The sequence below is a fragment of the Colobus angolensis genome, unplaced genomic scaffold, assembly GCF_000951035.1.
Source record: "Colobus angolensis palliatus isolate OR3802 unplaced genomic scaffold, Cang.pa_1.0 Scaffold78, whole genome shotgun sequence".
NCBI lineage: Eukaryota > Metazoa > Chordata > Mammalia > Primates > Cercopithecidae > Colobus > Colobus angolensis.
Genome location: NW_012121598.1, coordinates 3,344,902 through 3,368,951, shown reverse-complemented (window position 1 = coordinate 3,368,951; position 24,050 = coordinate 3,344,902). Strand labels below are relative to the sequence as shown.

Here is a 24,050-nt window from a genome sequence, read left to right as displayed (position 1 = left end):
TACATTTGAGTGTCTCTGTCATTTTCTACTATAGCATTCTATGATGAACATCTTTTTGCATAAACTTCTTTTTCTAGGATAGATTCTTAAAAATAGAATTATGGTCATTTAAAAGACTGCTGATATATATTTTAATCACTGGCATTCCCTTATGATTTTTTCTAACTAATCTTTGCCATGTTTTTGATAGGATTTTTGAAATATATGAATATACGTGTGAAGTATATATAAACTTTTCTGAACTACATGAAGGATAAATACTTTACAAACTAAATACCAACCAATAAAACTGCTTTGGTTTTCAAACTCTACCCAGGGTGGATTCTCATGCCTTGCTAATAATACCTTTAAGACAGGTCCCAGAGACAGGAATAAATGTGATTCTTAGCCATGGAATCCACATTCTTTGAATTTGGGAGACTTAAAAATCATAGACTCTTTTTTGTTTGTTTTTGTTTTTGAGACAGAGTCTCGCTGTGTTGCCCAGGCTGGAGTGCAGTGGCACGATCTTGGCTCACTGCAACTTCCGCCTCCTGGGTTCAAGCAATTCCCTGCCTCAGCCTCCCGAGTATCTGGGATTACAGGTGCCCGCCACCATGCCCGGCTAATTTTTGTATTTTTAGTAGAGATGGGGTTTCACCCTCTTGGCCAGGCTGGTCTTGAACTGACGTCATGATCCACCCTCCTCGGCCTCCCAAAGTGCTGGGATTACAGGCGTGAGCCACTGCACCCAGCCAATCATAGACTCTTTTATCGGAAAGAGCCATTTGAAATTATCAGTGCAGGGATCCTTTTTATTGTAGTCCTGAGAGGTAGCCTGCCAGCTTCTACTTGAACGTTTGAAATTATGGATGCCAATTACCAAGTCAAACTATTCTTTCGTATTTTACCTGTTTGCATTGTTCATTTATGTTGAACTGAACTCTTTGAATCATGTATTTTAACCTCTGCATAACAGATCTCTCAAAATTCCCACGAAGCCAGGCCATGAGTCATTATTTGTCCTAATGACAGGACATTGACTCCATGACTGTCCTTCTCCTATGCTGGGCAAGTGTAGAAATGTGTATTTTTTCCACCCATTCGGGGCAAAACTTGAAGCTCTGAAATCGGGTCTATAACTTTACTCATTCTCTCACTTTAACTGTAGTAAAAAAGAAAACCACTCGGGAAATTTAACTTTAGTGGTTTCAATGTCATTCAAAAATGTGTTGATCTCCTAAAGCACTGAAACAAAAAATCTCTTTACATGTAACTAAACTTGGACATGCCTCAACAATACATTTATCTACCTGTTTATTGATTTTTGACACATGGTCTCACTCCGTTGTCCAGGCTGGAGTACAGTGGTGTGATCACAGCTCACTGCACCCTTGACCTTCCAGGCTTAGGCAGTCCTCCCACCTCACCCTTCCCAGTAGCTGGGATCATAGGTGTGTGCCACCACGCCCGGCTAATTTTTTATTTTTTGTAGGAATGGGGTCTCTCTATGTTGCACAGGCTGGTCTTGAACTCCTGGGTTTAAGCAATCCTCTGGCCTCAGTCTCCCAAATTAGTGGGATTACAGGCATGAGCTACTGTGCCCAGCCCCAGCAATACTTTGAACAAAGTTATCAGATTTCCTCAAATTAGAGACAATGAGCCAGGGAAGGATTTAAGTTCATTTTTTTTTTTTTAATCTCCAGAAACTAACTGTAGGTACATGTGCCTTCTCAATTTCTCCAATAGTAAGCGGAAGAGGACTGTGATGTACCCTTTGGCTTCATGGTGGTCCAGCCTAGAGCATTTTTCCGTGTTGTACACAGAAGACGGTTTTCTTCTCTAACTGTTAAGAAACCTCTTCCTACTTTGGGAGGCCGAGACGGGCGGATCACGAGGTCGGGAGATCGAGACCATCCTGGCTAACCCGGTGAAACCCCGTCTCTACTAAAAAATACAAAAAACTAGCCAGGCGAGGTGGCGGGCGCCTGTAGTCCCAGCTACTCGGGAGGCTGAGGCAGGAGAATGGTGGGAACCCGGGAGGCGGAGCTTGCAGTGAGCTGAGATCTGGCCACTGCACTCCAGCCTGGGCGACAGAGCGAGACTCCGTCTCAATAAAAAAAAAAAAAAAAAAAAAAAAAAAAAAAAAAGAAACCTCTTCCTTTCCTACTATGGCAAAAGTATGAGGCAGCCCCCAACCAGGAGGAGGTGTGACTGTAGGCAGCAGGTGGAACCAAAGTCAGCCTCAGGAACAGCAGGTGAGTACACATATTTTCTGTTCACTGAGCAATGTAGGGGCTGGCCGCCCACACTGCCAGCAGCTGGGTCTTGTTCTGATATCCTGCCAATTGGTGACGGTGACGTTTCCATATTAAGGATAGCAGTGCAAGGATGAGACAGAGTCACAAATTCCACATCTTTCATACTTTCCTAAGGCTGTTTTTAGGTTTGAATGGTTTTGTTTTTTACTTCTTTTCTCTGTTCTGTTCCTCTCCTGCCTCCTAGAACAAGGGAAGTGTGTGCTGGAAGTGGTGGCCTCCTTAGCAGTGGGATTATCATCAAGGGTAGTAAAATGGGACCCTCTTTGTGTTCAGGTAGAATGACAACCTGATTAGCTTTATTCTAGCCCTGACCCAGAGATGCCTGTATTATAGCTTAATTGCATTCAAATCCCTAAAGTATCCAAATCATTAACATTAAGGTACCAAGAAGGGAATTAAAATTGTTGCCTTTTAAAAAACTTTGTATTTATGCTTCATTGAAAGCCCACTAGATGTGAACAACTGGACCCCTCGTAATTCTGACATTCAGACACTAGAGATGTACCACTTACCTACACAAATTGCAACCCCTAAGTAGGCAATAGTGGTGATGAAAATGGCCAGCATGGTTCCTCTGGGGATGGCATCTTGGGGATCCTTTAAAAAAATAATATGGAGGTAGAAGAATACAGAGCAGAATAAGAACCATAGATCACTTGGAGTTATTTTCGTATTTTCAGATTTTTAGGCTACCCGTCCTGAGGCAAGTTCTAAGAAAAGATCAAGGAAACGGTAAGTTGATGAGCTCGAGCTTTATTTTGGACAAAGACAAGGTGTGCCGAGTGAATAAAGAAATCTGTAAAACTTTCAGCTGAACAGAAGAGATCTCTAACTGTCCAGAAGGAAGTTTCTATAGAAAAATGTAGTAGGTAGTTCACTCACCAAGGCCTCATCCTTCTCTTTATCTCCTATGAATTTCATTTAGATGTATCACATCTTGAATTTGTAGGGGAAAATATACAAACATATCTGGCATGTTGATAATATCTCTGTGTGTATTTGTTTTATACTGAGCTTAAGCTTGCCTTTAAAAAAATCACTTTTGACTGAGGGAAAAGGATGATCTACTTACTAAATTCTTCAATCCCTTAAATTCCCTATTTGAAATCGAGTTCAGAAATATCTGCAATGGGAGATATTTAATTTACATAGGCAGACATAAAGAAAGAGGCAAATTCAAGCTTATACCAGAAAATGGGCTTTTCTCTTGCTTATAAGTATATATACATTCACTAAGTTGATTTCACATCATACTTAATTTACCATTTTATATCCTATTTGGGGGGCATAAATCATATAAAATCGATTTTTAAGTAGCATATTGAATTGTATTCAACTCAACTTAATAGGGATTATTAAATAGAAATTTTAATGTCTTCACTTTTACAGGACAGGGCCTGGCACAGAGTAGGAGTCAATAAATATTGAATTGAAGAAGGCACAATATCAGCAGGTATGAGTCCCCCAACCAGAGCACATTAGACTCATCAATACAGATAAGCAATCACTGCAGTCAAACAAAGTTTGTGCTTTAAAAAGAAAACTAAAATATGCTGAACGAGTCCATCAAAAAGGTTATACATAGTGAATGTAGACTCAACTTGACAACTGAAAGTCACAACTGAATCAAGCAAACCTGCCCCACATGGCAGTAAGCCGGCCCTGTGGAACCACTCTGTGATCATTAATTCCTCCACACTCTTCTAGGAGTATCTGCACACAGGGTTTGTTCTGACACGTACATACCCAGTCTCTTCCTTCCAAACTATTGTCATCAGTGTGGCAGGTGTATGCAACGGGGCAGTGCACAGAAGGAAAAAGAAGGCAGTCATGACTATGATGGGGCCTACTGAATCCCCTAATTCATGTTACCTTCCAAAATTTATTTTATTGATGAAGAATTTCTTGAGATCTGAGTAAAATGTAAAGAACTGACAGTGGGAAAAACAGAAAAATATATATATATATAACATTTATGCATATATATATATATGGATAACAGATGTGAAGATGGAAGGCAGTCTTGTACCTAAAACACAAAAACTTAGTTTTTGGCCAGGCATGGTGGCTCACGCCTGTAATCCCAGCACTTTGGGAGGCCAAGGCGGGTGGATCACCTGAGGTCAGGAGTTTGAGAGCAGACTGGCCAACATGGCGAAACCCCATCTCTACTAAAAATACAAAAATTAGCTGTGCATGGTGATGTGTGCCTGTAATCCCAGGTGCTCAGGAGACTGAGGCACGAGAATCACTTTAACCTGGGAGGCAAAGGTTGCAGTGAACTGAGATTGCGCCACTGCACTCCAGCCTGGGCGACAGAGTGAGACACTGTATCAAAATAAACAAACAAACAAACGCCCCACAAACTTAGTTTTTATTTGCAACTATCTGCTACAAGCTCTAAAATGACTTAACAGGAGTCACATGAGAGTCGATCATGACTCTTAGACATTATTATTTATTTATTTATTTTGACATGGATTCTTGCTCTGTTGCCCAGGCTGGAGTGCAGTGGCTCAATCGTGGTTCACTGCAGTCTCAACCTTCCCGTGCTCAAGTGATCCTCTCACCTCAGCCTCCCAAGTAGGTGGGATGATAGGTGTGTGCGACCCTGCCCAGCTATTTTTGTGTGTGTGTTTTGTAGAGACAGGGTTTTGCCATGTTGCTCAGGCTGGTCTCAAACTCCTGGGCTCAGGCAATCGCCCACCTTGGCCTCCCAAAATGCTGTGATTATAAGCATGAGCCACCATGCCCAGCCATGATCCGGAGACATTAACATATAAATCTGGAATTAACATGTAAATCTGGATGTCAATATATTAGTGTATGATTAGATATTCACATTGTCTGGTCTGGCTAGCTTCCCCTTAGATAGGGCTCAGGAGGACTTTGACAAATTATTGATTTTCACTTGAAATGTAGTTTCCATCCACAAGCAGTAACCCAAAACCTAACCTTCTTTACCTTTTTTCATTAGACATTTTATTTTTCCTTAGGACAGAAAGCAAGCAATCTATTAGATCCCTGCTTTCTCAGTATGTCAACCACATCCTAATTTTGCTTCTCTGAAATCACTTCTTAGCTTTCTTGATTAGACTTGGGTATTTTCTAAATCTTCTCCCAGGTACATATTTAAAGATCATCTATTAGTGCGTTATTAGCAAATGGAAGGTTCTGGATTTGTCACATGCCCTTGTGCCTGTGAGCTTCCTTCCGGAGGAGGATTCTGAGGCTGTGAGTAGAGATCAGGACCCTGTCTACCCTATAGTATGTAAACAGTAAATGTTTCCTAAATTGAACTGAATCCATTATGTTTTATTTCTGGGTTCACTTTCAAAGAGAAATAATATCTACAAGTACTGAAGTTTCCTCCCCATTTCCCAACGTATTTTGTCACCTCCCAGAACTTAACATGGTCGGCCCCTCCGGCTTGTGACCACGTTATTACTTCTCAAAGCATTCTCCTCTCTTGATTTTCATGACCCCACTGTCTTTTGATTTCTCCTGCTTCTTAGCTCTGTCTCTTTTTTCTTCATGGACTTGCTTTTTACTATTAATACTTTGAATGTCTGTGTCTCCCTGAACGCTGCCTTAAACCTCTTCTCTCTTCCCTTTTGCACATACCTGCGTGAACTCATCCATGCCATGGCTGCTAGCCCTGCCCTGGCTCCTTTCAGAGCTCCAGACTCATACATCTAGCTACCCACTCACTAGACATTGCCACCCCATGTTCTTCTGCCATTTCAACCTCAATAGACAAATCTGAGCTTCCTTTCCTCTTCTACTGTACTGTGGAATCAATTCAACAGGTTACAGCCAGCATTAAAAGAATACAATAGAATAGAACTGATGTGAGAATATCAGAAGGCATTGCTTGTAATAAAGTAAAGAACCATTTGGGGAAAATTTTCTAAGTGTGCACTTGGTTGTGATGTATAATGTTTTCTTACAGTGCATCGTAGTAAAAAACATTTTTTTTTCTATTTCTTCTCCTAACTCTAACAAAAGCTGATGTCTTTGGTTCTTTTCCTCTGCGTGGCCTTAAATCAGGCCCATGTTGTCTTTTGTCCAGACTATTATGATAGTCTCTAATTGATCTTTCTGCCTCCAGTCTTCCTGCCTATTACACCCTTTCCCCACCTTCCAAACCACCCTCCACAAGCTGTTAGCAGGCTCTCTCTAAAACACATATTTGATCATGTTACTCCCTTGTCTAACCTCCTTAAAGTCTCCAGCTAGTTTGGGGATAATATCCAAACTCTACTGTCTGTAGTTAAGAGGACCCCTGAGTTCTGTATATAGTAAAAGTATATAGTATATAGTAGTGTATGTGTTAAAAGTTAAGCTTAATTATAAAATCATGAAAGTATTTTTAAATAAAAAGAATGCAACATTCTACAATAATATTATGACCATGTATGCCCCCAAAATTCTAACAGGCCATTGTTTGTAGTTTCTTTACATGTGAACTCAGAATCAGAGATTTCTCAGTAGAGGCTGCTAAATAAATAAAAACTTCTTCACTAACATAACAACCCTAAATCAACTTAACACTTATTTTGAAGGGGGAGGAATTTTAAGTCTTGTCTTTTCAGACAGAAATAATATCTTCTCTTTCTTTGCTTACTCCCAGAGTACTTAGGGCACTTAGAACATTCTTTATAAATATGTTTTTTAATATATTAATGAAGGATGACATACCCTACTCTGCACATACAATAATTCTCATTAGCAGCATCTTTCTCGGTGCTTTTTTATACCCCATTCCTTCTGTTTCAAATGTTCCTCTCTTGTTTGTCCTGTTGGCAAACTCCTGTTCATCCCTCAAAACCTGGATTGAGTGTCCCCTCTTCTGAAAGTCTTCCTTTACTTTGAAGGGACAGGCAATTGCTACTTCTTCTTTCCTTTGCACTTGACTCTACTCTTGCTTGTTCTAATTCATGTAAGGGAAGTCTGTCTCCCCCTTCGACTCTGAGCTCCTTGAGGGACAGGTGAAGCGCTTTGCTTCCTCAGTGCCTGGTGTGAACAGGCACTCAGTGAGTGCTAGCTAAGCGGAACTGACTACTAAACATCGGATACAAACTTGTTTTTAAGGAGTCTAAAGAAAGAACAATATTCTTTACTTTAAAGGTGTGTTTATAGTTTGCAGAAATTTAAATCAGTGACCTCTGACACTCTCCCAGAGCTGAGAAACCAGAAGTTCAACATCCATAGCTAAATTTCATTCAGCAGTGATCCTACTTGAATCATTTTGAACAAGTTTCTTAACTTTTCTGCACTTCAGCATAATATTTTTATGCCCTATTTCTGCTTGAGAACTTACCATAGCACTGTAGCCCTTAATATAAGAAATCTAAATGCCTTTATTTTATTTACTCAATTAGTATTTATTGAGGCTGTGCTAGTTTTGAGGATAAAGCAATGAACAAAATCAAAGACAAAGTCTCTACTTTCATGGAGTTATGTTCCAGGGCAAGCGCCTCTGGCTCAAGTCCCTCCAACAGCTGTTTCCCTTTGCCTTCAAGGTGATTGAGCCCCATCAGGGTTTCTCCAGTTGAACTGTAAGAGACTTCTCACTGTTCCCAGTTTCCTCATGCCTGACTATCCTTTCTGCCTGGAATACTCTATATTTCTTCATCAATAGTCAGCATCCAGCCTTTGCTTTATGTTCAGGTTCAAAAGTTATTTCTTTGAGAAAATTATCCCTGATTAACTTAACAATTATTTTCTTCAGTATTTTTATTTCACATCCCACTTGGACAATGCATATGGTTTTCATGTATGTATATTTCTTGATAAGTCTTGAAAATATTTCTTGTCTTCCAAAGTTGATCATAAATTTGTTGAGGTAAAACCTGTGTCTTCTACTTTGTGTGTGTTTGTGTGTGTGTGTGTGTGTGTGTGTGTGTGTGTGTGTGTGTTAGAAACAGCTTATTGTTCCCTGATATACCTCCTCACTTTCCTCCTTTTAATACTAGAACCCCCTAAAATTTTATCTGGGCACATGGCTGCCCAGATAGAGACTACATTTCCCACCCTCCTTTGCAACTAGGTAAGGCCACAAGACTAAATTCTGGCCAATGGAATGTCAGCAGGAGTGATACATGCAAGTTCTAGGAATTGCTTGCCCTCTACATGCTTATCCCCCTTCTCATGGACTGGAATGTGACCTTGCAGATAGAGGGCAAACCCTAAAGTAACGGTGAAACAAAGAGGTTATCTGGGTTCCTGGGCTACCTTTTGGAGCAGACCTTTCTTATACCACAGGATGGCCTGTGGGCTTGATTTAACATAAAATGTTTATTTATTTATTCATGAGTATATCAAGACTAATCAAGAAATATACATATGTTTTATTTATTTTTGTTTTTTTTAAGAGATCAGGGTCTTGCTGTGTTGCCCAGGCTGGCCTCAAACTCCTGGGTTCAAGCAATCCTCCCACCTCAGCCTCCCAAATAGCTGGGACTACAGGTGCATGACACTGTGCCCAACTGAGCTAGATTTTGTGCATTAAAACCTGCATCTTGCTTAGGCCACTGTTGCTGGTCTTTTATAACATTCCCATATCCTAACTCATACCATGTTCTTTGCAGTACTTCACACAGAATAATAAGTGGGAAGCTAAGTGAAAATGTGATTATTTCCCTTTTGTTTTGTTTTTACTTTTACAGGAAAATATTCTCATTCATTTGGGTTTAAAAGAGAAAGGACGGTTCTGGTATTTTTTTCACTGAACTACATTTATTTTGGGGAAATATGACACACTATCACACTACTCTGTTCTTCTGATATCACCGAATAAGACTTTTGGAAGAATTATCTAGAATAGAAATCCAAATTTGGCATTAAGGGAAAGAACTTTTCAATCATCAGGAAATCTTACAGAAACATACAGTTTGAATATGTAGGGTGATATGGTCACATTTCACCTCTCTAGCTCCTTGTGCTACCCACCAACTGTACCCCCACATCCCAGGACTGCAAAGCAGAGCAAACAACGTACCTCCAAATCTCCTGAGATATTGGCACCAGCAAGAATCCCAGTAGCTGCTGGGAAAAAAATGGCAAAGACAGAGAAGAAGCCTTCACCCTTTGTGAAGCGTGGCCCAAAGTTTTCTGCAAATATTGATGCTGCAACATAAATTATAAGAAAGTTACCATGCAGACATTTTTCACAGTGTAGGAGATTAAGTTACCATTGGCTTCCCTAGCCCTAAATGCAAATACATTCCCATGTTCTGATTTTTTTTTTTTTTTTTTTGAGACAGAGTCTTACTCTGTTGCCCAGGCTGGAGTGCAATGGTGTGATCTCAGCTCACTGTAACCTCCGCTTCCCAGGTTCAAGCAACCAAGCGATTCTCCTGCCTCAGCCTCCCAAGTAGCTGAGATTACAGGCACCTGCCACACACCTGGCTAATTTTTTGTATTTTTAGTAGAGACGGAGTTTCACCATGTGGGCCAGGCTGGTCTCGAACTCCTGACCTCAGGGGATCCACCCGCCTCAGTCTCCCAAAGGGCTGGGATTACAGCCGTGAGCCACTGCACCTGGCCACATTCCTATATTCTAAATGGAACGAACTTCAAGATGTGGTGTACTCCTGAGGAATTTTATGTTAATATTTGCCAAAAGTCAAAATATATATCATAAACTTTTATATCTCTATGACATAGTTCTGAAAAATCAATTTTTGTGCTGACAGAGATCCAGGCTGCCTGACTTTTTTGCATCTAGAAAAGATTGAAAGAGGAGGAGATGAAGAATTCTCTCACGACCACCCTGGCATACCCACAAATGCACCACCACACAGATTCACACACACAACTACATTCTCACATGCATAAATACCATAAACAATCAACACATTGGTTTTCTATGCCTTTTTTTTGTAGTTGAAGAACCTTGTGGGTGAGTCTACTTTGCAATTTTACTACTAATGTATGAATCTTTTTACTCTTTACTCCTAGGTATTAGATCTTAGCTGCTTGTACCAAATCCTCAGTATGGGAGAATATTATGATGAGGAGCTTTGTTAATAAAATAATACCATCCCACAGGTTGTCACCAAATTACTCAAATAAAAAGGAAACAACCTAGAAGAAAAACAGGAGGAAAAAAGAGAAAAGAAGAGGAAGAAAAATGTGAAGAAAAGAATCTGGGATGCAAAAATAGGAAAAAAGGCTTAAAGAAAAAAATATGGTAGGAGTGGGAAGGAGGGAAAATAATAGAAAGGAAAAGGATATTAACATGCAAAGTGAACCAGAAAGTCTTTATGAAGAAAAGGAATCAGGAAGAAAGAGATATGTGATATCAAAAAGAAATAAATACTGACAACTGAGTAAATAATGAAGGGAAACATTTAAAGACTCAGCAGTGGATTCTTGAGCAAGCTAGAGGGAAAAGAAAGGCAAGAACAGATAGAAGGAGTAAAATAAGGAGAGAAAGAAGTCAAATTTCATGCTCTGTGATGTTATCACAGGATGCTACACTGAGCAACTCCTGCAGTCTTTTCTGCCTGAAGCCTGACAGTGATGCCATGGGAAAGCAAAATGCAAACAAGTCTAGCAGGAAGAAAGAAATGCCTATATTTGACCTTAGTGCTCTGCAGTGGCTGAACAAATTGAGCTGTGTCTCTGTTTCTGCTATTTGACAGCAACAACAAAAGGTTTACAAAGCACTTTCGCATCGCAAAGCACATTGTGAGAAACTGAATTATTTGTTTCTCAAAATTCTCTCAGGAAGTTCTTATTATCGTCCACGTTTTGGCAGGAAAATCTGAGACCCAGGCATATTAGGTGTTCTGTCCAGCTGTTAAGTGGCAGAGTTGAGACCCAACCTTGGGTCTCCTGAATCCAACACCAGGCTCTTTCCTGGAGAAATTTACTATCCATTTTATCACTAGTGAAACTCATATATTTTCTGATTCTAAAACCTATAGTGTGCCCAAATTTGCTGGTGAGGTACTGGGTTTCAGAAGAGAATGATAGTTTTTGCCTCTATTATGCTTCCCCAATGCACTTCCCATTTCTTTTGGGCTTCCGCATCCACAGGTAACTTGAAAGGGGAGCCAGGCATTCTGATGGCTGGGGTTGGAGTGATGGGGATGGTGACGAGGAGGGCAATGGAGAAGTGTTCAATGAAAAGCAACCAATTTATTCCATGTACCTTGGTAATTAAAGAAACCTCTGGACTTTTTCTCATTGTTGGATGGAATGACCGTTCCAATGAAGAAGTTTACAATAGCAATGAGAAGAATGACCAGAAGAATCACTTGGGCCTGGAATGGCAAGGTAAAAGGAAACCAAATTAGATTTATTTAACAACTTTTTACATAATTATAAAAGTTAGAAGTGTCCACTGCAGAAAGACTCCATCTGATTATTTCAGTTAAATCTCTGCTACCCAGAGTAGGTAATAAGTGCATCCTTATTAGAATGGCATGTCAACAGGCCTTATTCTACTTGGATGCATACACCCCATTTTCAATGGAGCACGTGTTTGGGCACTTCAAGGTGACATTTCTATAACACTCTAAGTAGCAGGTGGGTAACTTCCACCATTGTCCCAGGAATGTAAATGAAGCCAAAAGTTTTAACACTGATAGACTTGAGGGGGTTTTGTTTGTTTGTTTTCGGCAGAGCACTTATGGGTTGTTTCTGTTCCCAGTGCTAACTGCAGGAGTTCCTGTTGATACTAATTTTCACGAATTCCCTTTTTATATTTATTTCTTTATTTACTTGCTTATTATTGATTTCTTCATAGACCATATGTAGGGATTAGGCCTGTTTTGGTTACAGGTGAATATCAGTGCCTAGAAGAATGCTCAACACGTAGTAGGCACTTAAGTTTTGTTGAATGTGTGAATGCATAATCTATAAATAAATGCCATGTAGGAATGTTTTCTATTGACTTGCATAGGTGGGAGGCTTTGGCTGTCTTTCCACATCTCATGACCGCTTGAGATCTAGTTACTTCATCCACAGGCATGTAGGAATACTTTCAATTGCACCGGTCACTTGAGGGAATTACAAAGGAGGCAAAAGACATGTTTCCCATCATTCAAAAATTTGCTATCCATTTTATCACTGGTTAAACTCAGAGATTTTCTGGTTCTGAAGCCCACGATGTGCCCAAATTTGCTGGTGAAGTACTGGGTTTCAGAAGAGAATGATAGTTTTTGCCTCTTATATAGGTGCCTCCCACCTGTATAAGTCAATAGAAAACATTCCTACATGGCATTTTTTTATAGATTATGCATTCACACATTCAACAAAACTTAAGTGCCTACCACGTGTTGAGCATTCTTCTAGGCACTGATATTCACCTGTAACCAAAACAGGCCTAATCCCTATGTATGGTCTATGAAGAGATCAATAATAAGCAAGCAAATAAAGAAAATGAGTATCAACAGGACACTGTGATTAAAAAAACATAGGAGAAAAAACATAGGAGAACCCTACTTTGGATAACTTTATTCCCTGAGCGAGGCAATGAAGTTTAGTAGCAGTAGAGGGTAGCATTTAAAGCTCTAGCTCTGTAGTTAAGAGTGCCTGAATTTGAATCCAGTTTATATCTCTATGGCCTTCAGTAAATTGTGTAACCTCTTGGTGCTTCAGTGTCTTTATCTTTTGCAAGTGTCTTTGGCAAGTTTCCAACACACTTGCCATTTCTCTTGGGCTTTTGCACCCATAGGCAGCTTGAAAGAGGAACCAGGGTCTGTGATTGAAAGACCCAGGCTTCCAGTGTGCACCGCTGCTATGATCATAAGGGGTCTGTGCATAAGGCAGCCGCTTTGGTGACAGCACAGAGAGACGAAACACAGCAGTCATGTGACTCGTGAACCCTGAGTCGTGGCTGCCTGGGCTTCGTGCTTGCAGGCTTGGTGTTCCACCTAGCACTTGCCTGCTCATTTCACCGTAGCAGGTAATAACAGCAATTCTTTTTGAATATGGAGTTCCTTCTACTCCTGCAATCTGTTCAGGACCTGACCAGCCACTGTTGATAATATCATTTTTGGGAAATTTACCTTTGCCTCCCATTCCATTCCAGCTACTGAAATTCCTAGAAGAATCACCACTGTGATGGAGCCTATAATCCGGATGTCATTGCTTGGATCCACCATCATCGAATCACTCTCCTGGGGAAACAAATTCTTAAGTGCTTAGAGATACAGCTTTTTGCATGTGAGTCTTATTGCAATGTTTAACTGTAAAAAGAGTTACTATACAATTACACCTGGGGCCATATGGGATAATAGAAAAATGGAGTATTCATAAACATATGAAGATAAAAAAACCTAACTTTTTTTTTTTCTGTGATAATAGGCCTTTGATAGTCAAGGTTAGAAGTTAGACATTTTAGAATTCATTCTAGCTTTTGAAGCCGTTGTAGTACTAAGTAAAAATATGTATACACATACATACTGTGTTTTATTTCAGAAGAATGACTAGTTATTTCTGTGTGTCAAGGGGAATCCTAGCAGAATAAAAATGAATAGTTTACAGTATAAATATTGAAAATTAAGTGGCATCCTATTTAAGAACAGATGACACAAACCTGATAATGCATCTCTTGAAGGTAATATACCTTGTGAACTGTAAGCTTATTTATTTATCTAATTTTTAAGTAGAGGTACTTTTTCCAATTGAATTCACTGAATGCTACCATTACTATGAGAAAAGGACTAGAAATTAGTTGATATATTAGCTAATGAATGTGCTTGCACATACAACATCCTAGACTGGGCACCTAAACTAGGAAATGGCTAGTTTTCTGGAGTGAGTTATCTCAATTTTTCAACTTTCTTTCCTTTTGGAAATCTATAACCATAATCATAGTACTACTGTTGACAGCAATATCCATTATTTATCTGATGTTTCCTATTTTACATAATATTTCATGTATATATTTCATTTGATCTGTGCCACACTTCTGTGAAATACATACAACAGTATTATTACACCATGTTATAGATTTGGAAAATAAAGTCTGGAAGAATAGAGGAACTAATCCAAACCTTCTTGGCTGGTAAATGTGAGAACCTAGACTCAAAGCCAGATCTTCTGAGGCCAAGCCCAGGCTCCTTCCACTATATTTATCTTTTTTCCTCTCATTTGGCTGTAATGATATCCCCTAGTACCCTGAGAAGGCAAACTAAAATAAATTGTGCTGCTTGGCAGAAAAAAAGAAAAGCTTTTAATTACCTTAAGAAGATCTACTACAGTCTCAGCAAATCCCACCACATACATAGCAACAGCCACTGCATTAGCAAAAGCAAAGATCAGGCCTATTGACCCACCGAACTCGGGCCCTAAACTTCTGGAAATAAGATAGTAGGCCCCACCTGAAACAAGAAATGAACATACTTTACATTGAGGAACTGCTAGTTTATATGACCAAATGATTGTGACTATCTGAGAACATTTACAGTGTGAATTATTTCAATGTTAATTTTACAACTTCCTAATAATTTTAGGAAACCTGTGTTACCCAGTGAATAACGTAGCCCTTCTTGGTACTCTGTACTTAATCTACAATAGAGGTATCCTGACTTAATGAAGCCCAATCTATTAAAACCTAAATGCAAAAAATCTACAAATAACACAGCAAACTTTACCAAGAAATGTGTTGACTTTATAAAAATACCATTGGAGTATTCAAATTAATAATGCAACTGAAGTAAAATTATATATAAAAAATTTCCAGGAGTAGGAAAGTCTAGGTAGAAAATGGAGTAGGTGAAGTTTATCTTTGTTATTCTAACTTCCTTTCTGTTGTGTATATATGTACTATATATATACATACATATATAGATATTTGTACATATATACAATTTCCTGATATATATGTACTGCATAAAACAAGATATCTGTATTATCCATTCTATAAATCAAACTTGCTTTTCTATGTTTTTAGTGAAAGAAGGCATGATATGTATAGATAAACATATATATACAAAACATATATAGGTACATATGTAAAATTTTCTGATATATATGTGCTGCATAAAACAAGATATCTATAAAGTGTGATATATTATTCATTCTATAAATCAAACTTGGCTTTCTATGTTTTTAGCTCAAGAAGGCATGATTATTGCTAAATACCCATATATGTATGGATGTGGCCAGTAGGTCCCTTGCCTGTTGGCCACTGAGAGCACAATGTTTGGGAGTGGCAAGTGGGAAGAAAAGCGGGGAGGGTCTGGAACAATTACTTCTCCCTTGGACATTGAAAAAGTAGTTCTATTATATATATATAGTTGCATACTTCGGTGCACATGAAGGATTGAACTAGATTGGTCAACTGCCTAGGGGGTACCTAGGGCAGCTTATTGAAGGTGAAAAGGACTAAATGTTAGGAGGTCTGATTATCACAGACCATAGTAAGATTGACTTCCTATATAGAAGTGGCCTTGGAGGTGGGCACAGTTGGCACAGGAATGACAAGCAAACACACCTAAAAACAAAACAAAATTACTTTTTGCTGAGAAGAAATTTGTTTCACTACAGTAACTCTTTTGGGCTCAGGGGTCAAAGTCCTCTCTAAAAATGTAGCATATTGTCCGGGTGGAGCAAATCCCCATTATTTCCTTTATACAGATTACCTGAAACAAATGAGCTAGCCAGTTACCTAGGTAGGCTGGGTCAACATGAGAGACAGGCAGAGGATGAGAGTGGACGTGTGTCATGGGCAGGGTGGTGTTTTAGAAGGCCCTGAGTAGGAAGACCTGGATAAGGTGCCCAAGTTGAGAACCAGAGAAACCAAAGGGGAAAGGGGGGGGCGAACAAAGGAAGACAGAAGAACAACGATACATGTCATCCATTTCACTTCCTGCCTAGGCCTGCCTACTCCTAGATTATTTGAAAGTAACTCTTTGCTTATTTATTTACTTATCCCCTTTTAATGATCTTCCCTTGCCTGTTGGCCACTGGGGGCACAGTGTTTGGGGTGAGCCCCGAGGCCTGGGTGCAGGGGTGGTTTACTAAGTGAGAACCATCAGCAATGCCAACTGGGGCACTGAAGAAGACCCATGCTGAGGGGAGCTGCGAGAGAGCCAGTGGGTCTCGTCCAAGGTACAAAGAAACCATATATTTTGCTATAATATTCCATACCTTCTTACTAGACACATAGTCACTCTCCACTTTATAAACATGTTTCGTTACGGAAAATGGGTGGTGTCAATGAAGGTATTCTCATTTTAGTTGAGAAGAATTTTGCTTTGATGTTTAAATTTTCGGTTATTTTGTTTTGTTTTAGGATATCGGGGACTAATTAGCAATGTGTTAATTTCACTTCCAATAGTAAACTAACTCCAGACATTACTAGTAACCAAGCCTCTAGTCATAAGCAAATTAATTGGCTTACCTCCTCTTACTACTCCATTCGTGCAAATAGCAGACATAGAAATACCTGTGAGTGTTGTCACTACCACACTCAGGCCAATGATGATGACTCCAAGACCTGCAAAATCCCCCAAGAGAGGTGTTTGGTTCCAGTATTGAGAGAAGTCACCAGTACTTCAGGAGGCAGCACTCTGAATCTTGTCACAGAAAGATCCACCTCCCTGTGAAAACCTGAAATGTTCTAAAAGATCCCATTTCATGAAGGTCTAGGAAGCACCTGAAATGTACTAAACTTTAAAACGGAAGCCAAATCTGGGAATCATTTTCCAAGGAACGTCAGCTCCAGGAGTGCAGACTAGCCTGAAAAAGAAAAAGTTTACCTAAGGAAGGTCACATCTGTGAAGCACAACCTGCAGCGTGTCGGAGAGATCCATTAGAAAAGAGACCCGAGGAGACCTGGACTATTCTCATCGTACCTTAGGTTTTCTTTGGCATCCAGCTCCTCCAGATAGCCAGGCTTCAAGGACATTGGGCTACTTCCTTGTTCCCATCAAAAAGAAGTATAAAAAACTGTTTGCCTACCCGTAGCAAGTGATGAGGGCATTAGATATCTTAGAGATTTTACCTCCACGAACAAACCCGTTAGTTGCTATCGCAGAAGTTGACAACCCAGTAATAGAAGTTACCATGGTGGAAAGAAGAATTATGAGAACTCCAAGACCTGTTAGCAATGAAAGATAGAAGATATTGCATTTTACTTTTCTTTCTTGGATTCCCTCTTGCTGCAAACCACACTGCCTTTAATTTAAGTTTTCAGGTCCATGCCTCGGGCTCCAATGGGGTTTCTTTGTGCTAAGGAGAAACTGGTTTGCCTGGCATAAAGACCAAGTCGGAGAACTGCTCATTATGATGAAGGATGCTTTCCAAAAATAAACACAATCTAAAGTGCAGCCTTGGAAAGGAAAAGTTGACTTATGCTGGTGTCCTGGGGGAGAAACTATCCTGGCTGTGAAAAGAGAAAACATGACATTTGACCTTCTTTCTTGCTTGAAGGAACCGGAATGAGAAAGTTGGGGGTTTGACAAAGGTTAAATCCTTCCCCATTTTTCTTGCATCTCTTTGCCTGATGGGGGAAAAGAAACCAACTTGCATTACCTTTGAAAACACTCCAGAAAGGTCAGTGATGAACTATTAGAGCCTGTGTTGCCTTTACCTTACAAATGAGGGTGCGGGTCACAAGTTTAATTACCTCCTCTGACACATCCATTTGTGGCAATAGCAGAGGTGGATAAACCAGTGATACCAGTCACTGTCACGGCTAAGCCGATGATAATCACACCAAGACCTCAGTTGAAAGAGGAAAAATAAAGGGATTAAATGGTGGAAGAATTCATTGGATCATTTACATAAAAACCAACAAGTTTGGGGTAAACATCAAAGGACCACATTTGAGTTTAACAAGTTGGCCAGAAAATCACCATGGAGTAAATGCTTAGCTTTGAAGTTTTCTGCTTGTAGTAGCTCTGGTTCCAAGAAACTCAAGAGCTAAAATGTGCAGAACTAAGTTGTACAAAACAAAACCACTAGGGCTGGTCAAAATTTAATGTGCATCCCATCTTCTTATTCTTCTTATTTTTAGAGACAGTCTTGCTGTTTTTTCCAGGCTGGTCTCAAACTCCTGGCCTCAAGTCATCCTCCTACCTCAGCCTCCCAAGTAGCTGGGACTACAGGCTTGCACTATTACACCTGACAGAATTCCATCTTTGGAGAAGTTCTAGACACCTATAACATGATAATTGGCCTACAATTCCAAGCTGTCAAGATAACTGAGATTAAATGTTCACCCTTCCAGGCTGCTATCTTTTTACATACATTTGGTCACATAGGGGTGGGGAACTACAGACAGTATAGCAAATTATTCACCTGGCAGATGGGTAAAGTGGAAAGAATGAAACTAAATTTCGTTAACTTATTGACGGTGTGAATTCTGGAAAGTTACCTGTTATTATAAGTCACTTTAAATAAATAAATCACTGAGCTACAAAATAGCAATGAAATTAGAAAGAATGCATGTGTAAAGTGACTAGCATAGCACATGGGACACAGTACACACTCAATGATACTGCTTTTTGATCATATCCACAATAGTCATAAAACTTACTGCTTTTTAAAAACCTACTCTATATCCAGCTGTGTGGCAGGTAATGCAAGAAACACAAGGCACAAATAAAATGAAATTTAAAAAAGCGCCTCAAGGATTTTATGGTTCAGAGGGTTGACGATTATAAGGAGAGGGAGAAAGTAGTAGAGGCCAGAATTCAACGAAGGCGTGACTGCTTTCAGCTTCAAGAAACACATAGCCAGGAGGCTACAGAAGGGTATCACAATATACCACTTTAGCATAAGGATTATTTGGACAACTGAAAAAAGTAGATACGAGAAAAGCTCTCGATCCCCTTCCTATTTACCTAAAAACAGGACATAAATTTGTCCTCCCTCCCCTCTCTACCAGGAAGTGGTGTCTCTGATCACCAGAGACAATTTTGGATGCTTATTAGCCTGACGAAGGCACCACAGGCATCTACACAACAAGCTTTGCTGACTAGCTCTTATCTTCCATTCCTTTCCTTATATATTTATCTTGCCAGCATTTGCCACCCTATGAATGAAAAGTCCTTTTCCTTTTCCTTTGTCTTGTCACTTTTCTGCAATTTAATTGTTCTTTTGTTAAGATGATATGTAAGCCCATGTTCTAACCACCTCTTTAAGTCACTCATCGCTGAGTGGTCCCAAGTGTGTGTACCATGTACATGTTAACAAATTCTGTTTTTCTCTTATTGATCTGGCTTTTGTCAGTCTAATTTATAGGCCCCCAGCCAATTAACCTAAGATGGGTAGAAGATAACCATTTTTCCTCCCCTACAATACCCTCTCTAATGGAGGCCGACCCAGAATTCAGGGAGAGGGCTGTGGAGTCACAGCCACTGAACTCACTCTGGCTCCATCCAGAATGCTCTGGTCTGGGCTTTTTGGTAAGTTCCCCTATGTAAAGTGAATGCTCCACAGTTGTTGTTGGCAGTCTCTCTTGTCCTAAGGATGGTTAGAAGGGTAGTTAGCCAAGAGAGGCTGTTATCTCTCTGGCCATGCCCGAAGAGAAGGGAAACTGGAAGGAGGTTACGGGCAGCAGTGGGAATGAGTCAAGGTATTAAAGGGTGGTTCTTTTGAAGCTCTTGGCCATACCCTGTCTCTAACAGGAGCCTCTAGGTTTTTTTGCAGGTTAAAGTGCAGTGGGAAGAGGCTAACTAAGCAGAGGCTGCAAACTTGGACCACATTGCTTTAGACCCTGTAGACTCTTAAAAGCTAGGGGTTGTAAAAAATAGTTGGACTAAATTCTTCATATCTGTTGCAGGGATACTGTGGTGAGCAGCGCCTCTATATCACTATGTGGCTTCACGTCCTTGTGCCACTAAAGGTGATTTATTTTGCACTTGTTTTGCTCCTGACTTTGTTTTGAAGAGGCTTGATAGAAAATGTTTAGCATACCCCAGAAACTCTACAGGACCATATAATTTGCATCTCGTAACATTAAACCTACTCCAACCTTATTATTTCCTCACCATTATTTTCCTTTTGACTCTAATTTTTTTCAACAATTCTTAATTCATCCTTTTGCATTGTATATATTTCTGAAACCATTTGAAATCTTGGAACAAAGTTTTAATACTTTTGAACAGCAAGGGATTTGCTTCTCTCTCATAATCAAAAATAAAATCCCAGGGTAGAAGGCAGCTGGGAGCACATTCAGTTCATTGTTTTCTGAAATTGTGGTTCTTGAACCACCTGCTTCAGGAAATGCCTGGGGTGCTTATTAAAAATGCTCAGACCTACTGAGTTTGGATCTTTAAAAGTAAATCCCAGGATTCTGCAGTTTCCTAACCTAACTTCCCAGATAATTCTTATGCATCCCTCAGTAAGACAACTAAGCTACCCTCAGCCTATTTAAATTGTGTCTGCCTGTTCAGAAAGGTACTTTAGCTTTATCTTCAAAGAATTCATTGGGTAGGAATTAACCTGCTCCTTAATATTTAGAAAAGAAAGGGAAACACTGAATATAAGTGACTTGCTTCAGGTCATACCGGCTTTTCACACCCAACATCCTTGCTTGATGGTTAAATTTATTGGAAACCATCTTGCCCCAGCAAGGTCTCCAAGATAGAGAAGAACAACTAGACAGCATTATCAGCTCATTCCACCCTTTGCTTTTGGGAACAAGACAGCCAAAACTCATAGCCCAGAATGGTTACCCAAGGGCTGTAGCTACTGTTACTCCTGGCTCCAGATTCCTTCTGGCTGTATTCCCAGGGTCTAGGCTTGAAAACGTATTTAGTTTTCTTCCTCAATCTACCCCCAAAGCAAGAACAAATAGATGTATTTGTTTCTTTTCTTTCCCAATAAGGAAAACCCAAATGGGACCCAGATGGTGACTTAACTCATTTAGTTTTAGGTTCATAGCAAAGGCCAGTAAAACTGAGTAAGGTTGACAATAAGTTTCTAGTACTCACTAAAGTCTATCTTCCGAGAATTAAAAAAAAGAAAAGAAAAGAAAAACACAAACCTCCATTCAAAGGAAAACCCATTGAACACTTACTAGGTAGAATTTTATTCTCTTCTAATATATAATTTCACTACTTCAATATAAAGATCTATATTAAAATAAAATTAATGTCTGATAGTATAAACAGTTTAGCAGAAGATAGGATTCTTCATTCTCTACAGTTTTGCAATAAACTCAAAACTGCGTTGACTGTGAAGAGTAATGTAAGATCTGATTAAAGTTCAGATTATTGCCCAAACATATGGATGTTAAATAAGTTGCATTAAAAAGAATTACTCTTGCCCTTGGCTACTCTCACACCTCCAAACAAAGTAATGTTTCTTGATGATCTCAATAAGTTACTAAACTACCCTTAAAAACCTAATTTTGCATGAAACCCTGGAGCAAAACCTTGGCAATATTAAGATGCAGATTTTCCATGGAACGGCATATACTTATTTTGGACCCTGCGGCTGTGAGCATTCATTTGCTATGCATCATAAAACCGGCAAGCAGCCCTCTGTCAGGAACCCAGCAGTTGTCAAACATGAAACATGGAAAAACTATGGGAACTGGCTCCAGTTTTTCAATTTACAGCTTAGCCCTTTCTTGTCTGAGTTAGTCTTCCGGTGATGCTGAATGTATTTTGAAGAGCAAAGTCAATAAATAATGACCAACTACCTTCTAAAATGTGAATTGAGATACCTTCTGGAGTGCTATCTGAAGGCACAATAGGACTTCCATATTCGTGAGACTAAGTCTTCTCCGGAAAGTGAATTCATAATGTATTTCCCATATATGGAATAGAACATCATTAATTTTTATCTCATTAAATGGGGAACTTTAATAAAATTCAATTATATTTTTCATCAAAACTTTACTAATATACTTTCAACAAAAAAAGGTTTGCTAGAAGAAATAATATTTAAAATGGAGTGTAATATTTAAAACATTAAACAATCACTCAAAATAATGTCATTATTATCCATTTGTCATTTAGAAAAAATAACAGTAATATACATATTATCTTAGTCATTTCATCTTTCACTTTAAGCTCATATCTGGCAATACTCGATTAGCCTTTGTTTTCTTACTGCTGGTACCTGAAAGTAACACAATTATTTTCTTTGGAAAAAGTTCAACAATTCAGCATTTTTATTAGTCAGGTCACATTTTCACCAGTTTTCCCACAAGATATTTTTGTTCAGTGAAGTTTTACCAATCATCCCAAGAAGGATACTCTATAACAAATGAGAGGCAAATGTCAATATGTCCCCAAATACAAATGTTATTATTTAAAATTAACGTGCTATTATATGTCTGTATACCTAAAACTCTATCAAAAGATAGAGATATCTCCTTGAGCATTCACCTGTTTGACAACCTGGAAAATTCCAGTCTCATAGGAGTTAACTCTTCACCTTTGCTTTCTGACAAACATCGTCAAAGAGGCAAAGTAAAAGGAGCTCAACTGTAAATTATTTCTGTGACCTTCATCTCACATTCAGTATTAATGGTGAAAAAAGGTTGCTCATTGAATTTATAATTTGTATCGAAATTATTTAGGAGGGGAAAAATGCTTACCAATTCCAGCTTCTCCAACAATCCAGGAGAGGCGAATGAAGAGCATGACTCCCCAGATGTTCAGCATGCATCTTACCTGTGGATAGAAGTGTTATTGAAAGGAGACAGGACAATGATAGTGGGACAAAACCCGGAGCTCTTCATAACGCTGCGCCCCGGCCTTGTTCACTCGTTTTTTTTTTTTTTTTTTTTGGAGACGGAGTCTCGCTCTGTCGCCCAGGCTGGAGTGCAGTGGCCGGATCTCAGCTCACTGCAAGCTCTGCCTCCCGGGTTTATGCCATTCTCCTGCCTCAGTCTCCCGAGTAGCTGGGACTACAGGCGCCCGCCACCTCGCCCGGCTAGTTTTTTTTATTTTTATTTTTTTTAGTAGAGACGGGGTTTCACCGTGTTAGCCAGGATGGTCTTGATTTCCTGACCTCGTGATCCGCCCGTCTCGGCCTCCCAAAGTGCTGGGATTACAGGCTTGAGCCACCGCGCACGGCCTGTTCACTCTTAATCCACTAGAACATTGAATGGATAGTTTTAATTTGTAAACAGAGGAGCTTTCTCACCAGCACACCTTTCACCCATCCAAACTTCACGACACCAGCTTGATCGTCTTCCTTATTTTCAGCTTGTTCATCTCCAGGTATCCCATCACCGTTAGCAACTCTGTCAGCTGAACTTGGGGTGATTGCCACATTCTGCATTTTATAGACAGCAAAAGCACAGTAGTTGGTCAACGAACAAAGGGTTCCATAAAACTTTTCAAGGCAAATCAAAACAATTGAAATAAAACTTAAAATACCACACAAAAGAAATAAAAAAATAAACCCAAACAAACTAAATATATTCTGAGCATTTTAATGAAACTTATATTTTTTGCCCTGAAAGCTGAAAGGTTCATTTTGTGAGTCATCTTAAAGTGTTTTTTAGGGCCGCAGGGGTGATGAAGGAAACCTGAGATGTTCTTCCCCTAGCGAGAATATTCCCTCTGGTGAAAAGTCAGATTTGGATAAGTTTAGTACATATGAAGAATAAAAGAGAGAAGGGCTACAAGGGAGGGAGAGCCAGAGTAAATGAGGGTCTTTGGAAGTCATGTTATGACCAAAGAGAGAAACTTCCTGAGCTAAGCAGAGGATCTGCGCTTCTGTCAGTAAAACTCCCTGTACTTCATTTTATTCGTCTATCTATCTATCTATCTATCTATCTATCTATCTATCTATCTATCTATCTATCTATCTATCTAT

General features: G+C 39.5%; 1 protein-coding gene across 2 annotated transcripts in view; it reads right to left on the bottom strand.

Moving 5' to 3' along the window:
• SLC12A1 (solute carrier family 12 (sodium/potassium/chloride transporter), member 1) overlaps positions 1 to 24,050 on the bottom strand; it is a 100,666-nt gene that overhangs the window by 62,613 nt on the left and 14,003 nt on the right. The window contains exons 3-10 of one of the 2 annotated variants that reach the window (XM_011928567.1): positions 23,373 to 23,504; positions 22,822 to 22,897; positions 17,269 to 17,364; positions 14,502 to 14,641; positions 13,325 to 13,435; positions 11,464 to 11,575; positions 9,304 to 9,431; positions 2,813 to 2,897 (exon numbers count right to left, since the gene is read on the bottom strand). In XM_011928567.1, the coding sequence (XP_011783957.1) occupies positions 2,813 to 2,897; positions 9,304 to 9,431; positions 11,464 to 11,575; positions 13,325 to 13,435; positions 14,502 to 14,641; positions 17,269 to 17,364; positions 22,822 to 22,897; positions 23,373 to 23,504 (880 nt within the window). Of the gene's footprint in view, positions 1 to 2,812; positions 2,898 to 9,303; positions 9,432 to 11,463; positions 11,576 to 13,324; positions 13,436 to 14,501; positions 14,642 to 16,665; positions 16,762 to 17,268; positions 17,365 to 22,821; positions 22,898 to 23,372; positions 23,505 to 24,050 lie in introns of both variants that reach the window. The other variant, XM_011928568.1, reaches the window with a different exon arrangement.